The following is a 10,366-nucleotide window of genomic DNA, read 5'->3' as shown; positions in this document are numbered from 1 at the left end:
TTCAGTTTCAGCTACTTTGGGGATAACTGTCTACTTCTTGGGAACTACTGCAGCCCGCACACTGAGATCTATACGTGCCATATCACTCACGGTGGAAGGCAAGCCATCCCAAGGACGTCTTGGACATTTTTGATATTGTCAGTTATCTTTACAAGATGTAGTAACAGTGTAAATAAACAGTTGGTTTTGTTTTTTTGGATCTTTTAATGGATGTGTCATAGGAAACAAAGGGAGAGGGTATTATTGGAAACCATAGCTCTCCCTGAGAGACTCTTTTTCCATGCAGCCAAGTCTGTTTTGCCCTCATCTTGCTTCCCTGGGATTGCAGGGCAGGTCTCTGTGATTTCAGGGCCCAGGCTTTCCATGGCACCGCGTTGCCTGCCATGCAGTCAAGCGTTGTTTATCAACCACCCCTGGGTTCGGTGAAGCATCACTCAAGGCAGAGTTCTGAATTCTACCATCAGTCATTAAGAAAGGCAGCTTAGTGGAACAGACAGCTTCAAACTAACTTTCTCCCTCCCTTCCTCTCCCCTTTCCTCCCTCCCTCTCTCCCTCCCTCCTGCTCTCCCTTCCTCCCTTCCATCTTTTTTCCTGCCTGCCTTCTTTCCTTTATTTCTTTTTTAAATTTCTTTTACCAGTGTTGAATATTTATGTGAATCTACTATTCTATACTGAATCTACCATCATCTGTTGCCTAAGGTCACCGGAATTGATCTTCTCACAGACATAAAGGCGTCTGTAATTCATTTCCTGAGCTTCTCCTCCAGCTGTTGTCACATTTCTTTCCCTTCTCCTCTGCCCCCTAACAGCCTGAGTGTAGTTTAGGGGAAACCTTCTGAGCGAGCTCCACAATGTGTCCTCTCTTTCCCATGAATTCAAGATATCTGAATCCTCTTTAGGTGGGGTGATCATTTTCCTGGTATATGCCTCTCGTCCCTACATCTTTCAGATGCTCCCTTTAACTCTCAAAAGTGACCTCATCTTCTGGTAACTCGCACGGTTACTGTCTTCATAAGAGACCTTTAAACTCAGTTCAGACTCCAAGTTCATGGCTTGTGCCCGGCAATCTCAAGCCCTCCCGAAGATTTCCAGAAGTGCCTGAGTTCCTGGGGTGCATCGCCTTGTGCTTCTCCGTGGTTTCCTAGATTCTCTGGTTCTCTCAGGGATCAACCTAGATACAGAATTCAGCTTTCATTGTTGACTGAAAAACTCCACTAACTTGGATTCCATGAGCATTTGGGTATATTTTATTTACACTTGGGGCAAGTGCTAGGAGTGGCCACATTGTGGTTTGTGAGCTCCCCTCCCCCCATCTTACTGGTTCTCTTCCTCCCCCCTGCCCCTCATCCTCCCTTATCTCCCCTTCTCTGCTGAGAAGCAATAAACACATTCCTCTCTCTGCCCCCTGCAGAGCGTTGCTGTTCAAATCAGGTCCCTGAGGTCCTCAGCTTGTATCCCCCCTACTTGCCAAGGAAGTTTTCTAAAGAAATGTCTTATTCTTCGTGAGAAAAAGTCTGAAGAATACATTTTTTTCTGCGTTTAATTAAACCTACCTACCTACCTACCTACATTTGATTTAATTGTCCGTATCTCCATTCTCACTGGCACATGGACAAAAGTAAACTTTGGCAGAAAAATATGGGAGAAAAGAAGAAGAGATGAAAGCACGAAAGAATCGACAATCATGGGACAGGAAGAGAACAGGAGAGAGAGAATGAGAAACAAAGGGAGGGAGCGGGGAGGGAGGGACCCTGGATACCCGAGTTTAAGACTGGTTTTAAAACTGTCCTGCGAGAGGGTGTTCCTGGGGGTGTTGCTAGCAGTTTAGATGCGTGAAGCCTCACCTCACAAAGGCCTTGACCTGGTAAGTTCCACAAGGACCACACTTTGAAAACTCTCTGCAACCTGCCTAAGCTTAAGGGAGATAGTAAGATTATATAAAACTAAACGCAACTGAATTGGGAAGGATTATGATTATTTCTCTTTTCACCAGTTTACTTGAACTGTGTGGAGAGCGTTCTGTCAGCCTTGATATCTACTTTTGGCCTGAGAATCTGCAGTCAGCTTAAGTGGCAAAGTATTCAACACAGGCATTAGGGTATCCAGGTCTTTTTCAAATCCACCCTTAGCTTAAACAATACACACATTAGCCTTAATCCAGTACCTTTGCAGACAGAGACAACGTCAGGACATCCAAGACATTGTTGGCCAAATTCCTCGGACTTTTTGGGGACTTCTTTTAAAGAACATGACAGAGAAGTTGTCATGAAATAATACATGGAAAGTGCCTAGTACTTTGCCAGGAACTGAGTGTTATTATGATGAAAGGATCGTGATTTATCTGTTGGAGACAGAGAATGGCAAGCTCTTTGGCGTGTGATGTCCAAGGTACCTAGTCAGTGTGTCACCTATGAGGAAAGTACCTACTCCAGGTGGTGAGCAGAAAACAGAATGACGTTGACACAGCCAACTTTGTCTGTTTTAAAGCTGCCGTTGCAAATGCTTTATGTGATCCCTGCTGTTCTCTTATTCCTTCTGCAACTGTATTCAGGCAGTTGTCCCTGCCCCCTCCATGCCTAATCTATTTCTGGCCCCCTTCGTCTTTCATTAACAGAGCTGAGCCTGACTGGAGCAGGCCATCCAGGCAATCAGAGAGAGCTCTCCAGTCAAATTCCAGAAACAGAAGACGATGCCCTTTGCCTTAGTACACTGGGGCTGCTATAACAAAAGTACCGTGGACAGGGTGGCCTAAACAACAGTTATTTCTCACAGTTCTGGAGGTGGGAAGTCCAAGATCAAGGAGGCAGCAGATTTGGTGTCTGATGAGAGCCTGCTTACTTGGCTTTCACCAGAAAGGGGCAAAAGAGCTCTCTGGGGTCTTTTTTAAAAGGGCACTAATCCCTTTCATGAGGTCCCCACCCTCATGACCCAATCACCTCCTAGAGGCCTCACCACCAGATACCATCACATTAGGGATAAGGTTTCAACGTATGAATATTTGGGGGCAGGGGGAAGGGGGCATAGACATTCAATCCATAGCACCCTTAAAATTCACATGGCTCACACACGGGCATCAGAATAGGACTGAGAAAAGAAATCCCATGGCAAAGAGTCTGTATGAAATTATTGATAGTTCAGTACATAGTGTACACATCTTGAAGAACCCTCTTAACTAGATAATTCCTGGTCTGCCATCTTGCTATCTGATTCTAATCATAGCCTGAGTTACATGTCATTCTTTTTGTAAACTCTGCTTTCTTGGTTTCCCCATCTTAGTTTTCTGCTCAGAGCTGGCTGCTGCCCCGTATTCTTCTACATATGTACCCATCAAAAGGGGAAGCCTGCAGCCATCACCCAGAGAACTATATTGTCTTTTCAGGAAAACCCAAAGACCCGCGTAGCATTGTGAAAGCTTTTTCATTATGCTTTCTTCTCTAGACCTTCAAGTGTGCTGCAGTGGATCAGCTTCATTCGCCAGAAATACTAAACAGCCTTCATGAGGTTCCTCCAGCGAGTCCTCAATCTCAGTTCTCACAGGTATGAAAGAGATCACTGGCTTATACCTTCTCAAGTCCATAAAGGCAGCTCTTGTTTTTTATGTCAAGGAGAAGTTGAGTGTCTTATTAGAAGCCAACCAGTGATTATGTGTGAGATCACATGTGGATGAACAGTTGTGTAAAGGACCCATACACAGGTCAGTTCTCTTTGTATCCACTCCTGGTCTCCTGGTATTGAAAACAAGTTTGGGTAGGATCTCCTTCACAGGATCTTACTAATTCAGAGGCCACTGGGCTCATGACTTCATCACCTTCCATGCACATATTAACTTTCAAAATCCCTAAGCAATAGCTTATTTTGAGTCCCATAATTCATTGCATATACAATAGTCATCACAGGGGGAAATAAAAATGCTTTTAGTGTGAACTTAGCTTGGTGTGTTTCAGCGTACCACCTGACTCATGGGACTTACTTAAAATACATGAGGGCAGAATAATGTACCCTTCAGAGAGACTGTCACACTGGCTTGCTCTGTACTTGGTAGATAAATATGATTTGACCCGTTGGAGCATTTTTGTGGTCAGATTGAGAGGGCTTGAACTGTACACATCCTTATGGCCCATACCTTCCCCTTGACCAGGAATATGGAAAACACACTACAGCCTCCGTCGTGTTGTTTAACTCGTCTTGGGATGCTCCCCTCAATATTGGTGGTAGTCTGACGTGACATAGCTGCAATTAAAGGGTGATGTCAGTTGACACAGTGCCACAGAGGCCAGTTAAACATTGTTCCTTAGAAAATAAGAGCAGGATTCAATCCCGAAAACATTGGTAGTGGTCCAGGGACTGAGTCATTTGGCTCTCTCGGAGCGTCTGAACTAGCTGGAACGTGTCGGGAAACCCAGGTTCCCTTCACACCATGGAAGCAGGAAAGCAAAAAGCAGGAAAATGTACTTTTAAAATAACGCACTGCTCTAGGGAGCTGCTCATTCTCTCACAATTCAGGTCTGATCTCTTTCACGGATATTAACCCCTTGTCCTGCGGCCCGCCAGCTGTGCTGGGTGGGAAAAGCAACACCTGCACATCTACATTATTTTAATACTCAGCACACTGTTGGGCACTTGGATATATTTTTTTTCTCCTTTTGCTTATTGCAAAAGAGCTGGGAATTGAAAGATTAACCCAGTTTAACTTAAGGGAACCTCCCATTTTGATGGGAATACTTGGAATGTATTATAGACTTGTAAAAAAAAAAATGCCAAAAGTCTACCCAAATGACTCTGTACTTATGTTTGCAGAATTGAAATTTCCCACAAAAATAAAAATACCTCATGTAGAAGAGAGATACTGTGGCTGCCCCTCTAAAAGGGAGAACATGATTGGGTTTCTACATTAGTTTTCTATTGTTGCAGGAATACATTACCACTGACTTCGCTTGAAACACCAATTAGCTGTCTTACAGTTCTGCGTGTCAGAAGTTTGACATGGGTCTCGCTAGGCTAAAATCAGAGTGTGAGCATGGCTGTGTTCCTTTGGAAGTTGTAGGGGAGAATCTATTTCCTTGCCTTTTCAAGCTTCTAGAGGCCGCCTGCATTCTTTGGCTTGTGGCCCTTCCTCCGTCTTCAAAGCCAGCAATGGTGGGTAGAGTCTTGCTTCTTACACAATATCCCTCTAATTCTGCTTCCTTCTTGCACTTTGCAAGACCTTTGTGATTATACTGAGCCCAGCCAGAGAATCCAAGATAATCTCTCTGTTTTAGAGTTGGCTGATTAGCAACCTTAATTCCATCCGCAACCTTAATTCCCATTTCCTATGTAAAGTAACAGAGTCACATGTTCTAGGCATTAGGACATGGACATTTTAGGGGGCGGGGGGCGTTATTCTGCCTATCGCAATTTCTCATTTTTTCTGTAAACCTTATCAAGTAAATTCTAAATGCAAATGAGTCCTTTCCCATCTGTTTTTCTACAAAGGAAATACAACAGAAATTGATTTCATACAACAATTACATAAGTGACTGTGGAGTTATAAATTTACAGTAGAAGGAGAAAGGCGTTTTTTTTTTTTTTAAATGCATTTTAGTTAAGAGCCAAAGATTCTTAACTGAAAATTTGCGGAAAGTACTGCTATAAACAGATGACTATTAAACTTAAATCGTCATCAAGTTAAGTTAAATTCAATTTAACTTAAATATTTATTAGGAGTGAAAGCAAACATAAATGTTGAAAACTCAAATCCTTGTTTCTTAACTGTCTCCTCGTTTTCCCACAATGTGCTTCTGGCTGTTCAGCGGTAATTTCCTAGATTTTATTAACCTGTAACAGAAGGGGACAGCTAAATCCATTCCAGAGAATAACTCATTTGTAACCCTGTGTTGCAGCTTCCAGAGCCAAAGGGGTTAAGGAAAATAAGCATGAACTCAGAACCTTGTTGCCTGGGACCCGAAAAAGTTACTTAAAGAAATGTAGGTGACCTGATCCATTAGCAATAAGTAGGATTCCCTTGGTAAAATAATTGCAAATAAATTGAATGTATACATTCAAAAAATATTTACAGGCACCTGTTTTATGCTGAGCGTGGTTTTAGGCACTGAGGACACAGTCAGATACAGTCATGGAAAAGGCAGGCAGGATGTCTCCTCTCATGAGGTTTACTTTCCTATAGGGAGAGCTAGATTAAAATGATTTTAGAGAATATATGACAGGACACACACACACACACACACACACACACACACATCAACACACAGACATCACAAAACAGATGGCACAAAGTGACTAATTCAGGAGAATTTCATAAAGTACTATTTATGTAGGTGTGGGCAGGTTCAAGGTGAACCAAGGACCCTGGCAGGGAGCACATGGTGGGAATCAGTACTCACCCACAGCCTTCCTGCCCCCGACTGCCTGCGAGAACATCTGGTGGCCAAAGCCAATGTGTAGCCTGAGGTCCCTGGAGCCCACAGCTGTCCATAAAGATCAGCCTCCCCGCACACACAAGAGGGTGGAGCGGGTGGACTGGACCCAGAGGGGCCATCACACCTTCCAGCACCTCCTTCTGTGTACAGGTGCTTTGGAGTGAAAGATGGGGGGTGTGACCGGCCATGGGATGGGGCATTGGGGTCAATTCTAGAGTTCAAGGAAGATCTCTCTTGGGGGGGACATTTGAGCTGTGACCACAAAAGAAAAAGAAGCTATGGATGCCTGGACAAAGAGCACACGCTTCCTGGCAGGAAGACCCAAGTGCCAGTGCACAGGACGTGCAGGGGCATCGAGCTTGTGTGCTGGGAAAAGAGTTCAGTGTGGGAGTGACAGAGTCCGGTGAGAGGCAAGTGGTGGGAGGTGGCTTGAGAGGGACGGGCGGTGACTGCCTCAGTGAAAGCCTTGCCTGAGGTGGGTTTCTCCAGAAGAAAACTCTGACACGGGGGTGTGAGTGCAGACAGCTGTTTAAGAGGTGATTCCACAAGGCCTGGGAAGGGGAGTGGGGGAATGAGAAGGGTAGGGAAGGCAGTGTCGTTGACCTGACTGCCAGTGGGCAGGTGGGCTCAGTCGCCTGCCTTCTCCGGGCCACACCCAGCCCATCTCATCATGCTTCCTCTGGAGGGCAGGACGTGGGCTGCTTATTCCTCCCATCCGTGGTTCCTCGTGGCCACTTCCAGGGACATCATTATCCGGTTCTTCTGGAGAAGTTGGTGGGGGGAGGTGAGAAGGGGTAGGTGTCTGCGGTAGGGTGCCCCGCGCAGATGTGCTCGGGGAGGGTGCGTGGTGGGCAGTAAAGGTGGAGCCCCACGGTGTCTGTGAACGTCTGAAAGTCATTCGGATGTTTTCTGAGTGTGATGGGAAACCATCAGAGGTGATAAATTATTCACATTTTCTCTCTGGCTGGGCTGAGCTGCTAGAGATAACGAGACCAGCGGGTTCTTTAAAAACAAAAAACAAAAAAAGGTGTAATTCACATACCATAAAATGCACTGTTTAAAATGTGCAATTCACTGGATTTTAGTGTATTCACAGAATTCTGTAATCATCGCCACTAATTCCAGTACATTCTCGTCGCCCCAAAAAGAAATCCCTTGCCTTTTGACAGCCATTCCCCAAGGAATGGGTTCTGAAATGGTGTTATAGGAGGGTGCTTAATGATGGTCTCAGTGTTCAAAACAGAAGATACCAGTGTTGAGGAAAGGGCATCGGCTCCTGAGTCAGGCACCCCCAGTGTTGACTACTGAGCCTCTTTCCAGCTCTATATCCATGGGCAAGTTGCTTTCCTCCCTGACCTCCGTGTTCTTAGCTAGAAAGTGGAGGCAGCGGTATCCACCTTGTGTTGTTTTCATGAAGATTCGTGGAAGCACTCTTGTGAAGCAAAGAGTGCCTGACACAGAGTCAGCGCTCACATGTTTACATCCTGTACAGTAAGTCCCCCACATAAGAATGAGTTCCGTTCCAAGAGCACATTCGGAAGTCCAATTTGTTTCTTTTTTTGTTTTTTTTTGTTTTAATTTGTTTTATTTATTTATTTTTGGCTGTGTTGGGTCTTTGCTGCTGCGCGCGGGCTTTCTCTAGTTGCGGTGAGCGGGGGCTACCCTTCTTTGCGGTGCGCAGGCTTCTTACTGCGGTGGCTTCTCTTGTTGCGGAGCACGGGCTCTAGGCACACGGGCTTCTGTAGTTGCAGCACACGGGCTCAGTAGTTGTGGTTTGTGGGCTCTAGGCATGTGGGCTCAGTAGTTGTGGTGCATGGGCTTAGTTGCTCCACGGCATGTGGGATCTTCCTGGATCAGGGCTCGAACCCGTGTTCCCTGCATTGGCAGGCGGATTCTTAACCACTGCACCACCAGGGAAGTCCCCCGATTTGTTCTTAAGTCCAACAAAGTTAACCTAGGTACCCAACTAACACAATCGGCTATATAGTACTATACTGTAATAAGTTTATAATACTGTTCAGAGAAATAATACATAAAAAATAAAGAAGGCTTTCCTGGTGGCACAGTGGTTGAGAATCTGCCTGCTGATGCGGCTGCGTTGGGTCTTTGCTGCTGCGCGCGGGCTTTCTCTAGTTGCGGTGAGCGGGGGCTACCCTTCTTTGCGGTGCGCAGGCTTCTTACTGCGGTGGCTTCTCTTGTTGCGGAGCACGGGCTCTAGGCACACGGGCTTCTGTAGTTGCAGCACACGGGCTCAGTAGTTGTGGTTTGTGGGCTCTAGGCATGTGGGCTCAGTAGTTGTGGTGCATGGGCTTAGTTGCTCCACGGCATGTGGGATCTTCCTGGATCAGGGCTCGAACCCGTGTTCCCTGCATTGGCAGGCGGATTCTTAACCACTGCACCACCAGGGAAGTCCCCCGATTTGTTCTTAAGTCCAACAAAGTTAACCTAGGTACCCAACTAACACAATCGGCTATATAGTACTATACTGTAATAAGTTTATAATACTGTTCAGAGAAATAATACATAAAAAATAAAGAAGGCTTTCCTGGTGGCACAGTGGTTGAGAATCTGCCTGCTGATGCGGGGGGCGCAGGTTCGTGCCCCGGTCTGGGAGGATCCCACGTGCCGCGGAGCGGCTGGGCCCGTGAGCCGTGGACGCTGAGCCTGTGCGACCGGAGCCTGTGCTCCGCGGCGGGAGAGGCCACGGCAGTGAGAGGCCCACGTACTGCAAAAAAAAATAAAAAATAAAAATAAAGAGAACATTTTTAATCTTACAGTACAATACCTTGAAAAGTACAGTATAGTACCAGCTATATCACCACTGCTTTTACACTTGCTTCCAGACATCCTGGGCTTGAAATAAAGATGCTGTACTATTGTACTCTATACAGTACTGTACAGTAAAGTGCACAAAAGCACAACCACTTGTAGAGGATGCACGCACGTGACGATTTACGCCACACATGTGAATTAACTTATGTGATCGGACATGCAAACACACGTTCGAATCTTTAAAAGTTCGCAACATAAATGTTTGTATGTACGGGACTTACTGTACTCATGGCATGTTGTATGTAAACGTGGGTCAGTGGAACATTCGCTTCGGATTGGAAAGACAGCCACGTGTGAGTGCAAAGTCCGGGGTTTGGGAATAATGGGAGAGTAAGGAACAGAAGTGGAACATGACATTGGAAGGAAAGCTTTGGTGAGATGAGGCAGGAAGTGATGATTTCTAAGAAGAGCTGGTTGGAAGTGTTCTTTGGAGTATCATCTTCCAGTTGAGCAGCGAGAGACAGGCAAAAATACAGAGAGTGACGGAGAGTAGCAGCCCAAGGCAATATAGAACTGGTACCCCTGAAAACTGGCTTTCTCACAAGCCGGGCCAGCTCAGGCAGAGAGCTCTGGCCTGGCTGATGGAGGGATGGACAGGTGTTAGGAAGAGGAAAGAGGTCACTCATTAGGCCGGGAATGACGCAGGAAAGAACTAGACCTGGGCTGGGTACCTACCATATATAAACCTGTGTACCTCCCCTTCTGTGGCTCTTCATAACTGGCTTGGCCAAGAATGATGTTGTAGAGCAGCTGATGCTAAGGCAAAGGCATAACCTAGAACAAAGTGGCAAAGGGGACAGTTCGTCTTCCCAAATCAAAGTTTACTATTGTTTTCTTTCTTTTTTTTGATTAGTTTTTATTGGAATATAGTTGATTTACAGTGTTGTGTTAGTTTCTGCTGTACAGCAAAGTGAATCAGCTATACATATATCCACTCCGTTTTACATTCTTTTCCCATATAGGTCATTACAGAGTATTGAGTAGAGTTCCCTGTGCTGCACAGTAGGTTCTTATTATCTATTGGCTTATTATCTTCTTGTCTATTTTATATATAGTAGTGTGTATATGTCAATCCCAATCTCCCAATTTATCCCCCCCCCCCCCCCCTCCCCCCCCGT

At 45.6% G+C, this 10,366-nt stretch overlaps 1 protein-coding gene across 1 annotated transcript in view; it reads left to right on the top strand.

The window, feature by feature from the left end:
* Positions 1–2,379: 2,379 nt before the first annotated feature.
* Positions 2,380–10,366, top strand: part of LOC114484008 (hepatitis A virus cellular receptor 1) — a 30,689-nt gene continuing 22,702 nt past the window's right edge. The window contains exons 1-2 of the mRNA XM_028477543.2: positions 2,380–2,388; positions 3,439–3,537. Coding sequence (XP_028333344.1) covers positions 2,380–2,388; positions 3,439–3,537 — 108 coding nt within the window. The remainder of the gene's footprint in view (positions 2,389–3,438; positions 3,538–10,366) is intronic.

This window comes from Physeter macrocephalus, chromosome 17, assembly GCF_002837175.3.
Source record: "Physeter macrocephalus isolate SW-GA chromosome 17, ASM283717v5, whole genome shotgun sequence".
NCBI classification, from domain to species: Eukaryota; Metazoa; Chordata; class Mammalia; order Artiodactyla; family Physeteridae; genus Physeter; species Physeter macrocephalus.
The sequence above is the reverse complement of the archived record's forward strand: the minus strand, read 5'-3'. Positions and strand labels throughout refer to the sequence as shown.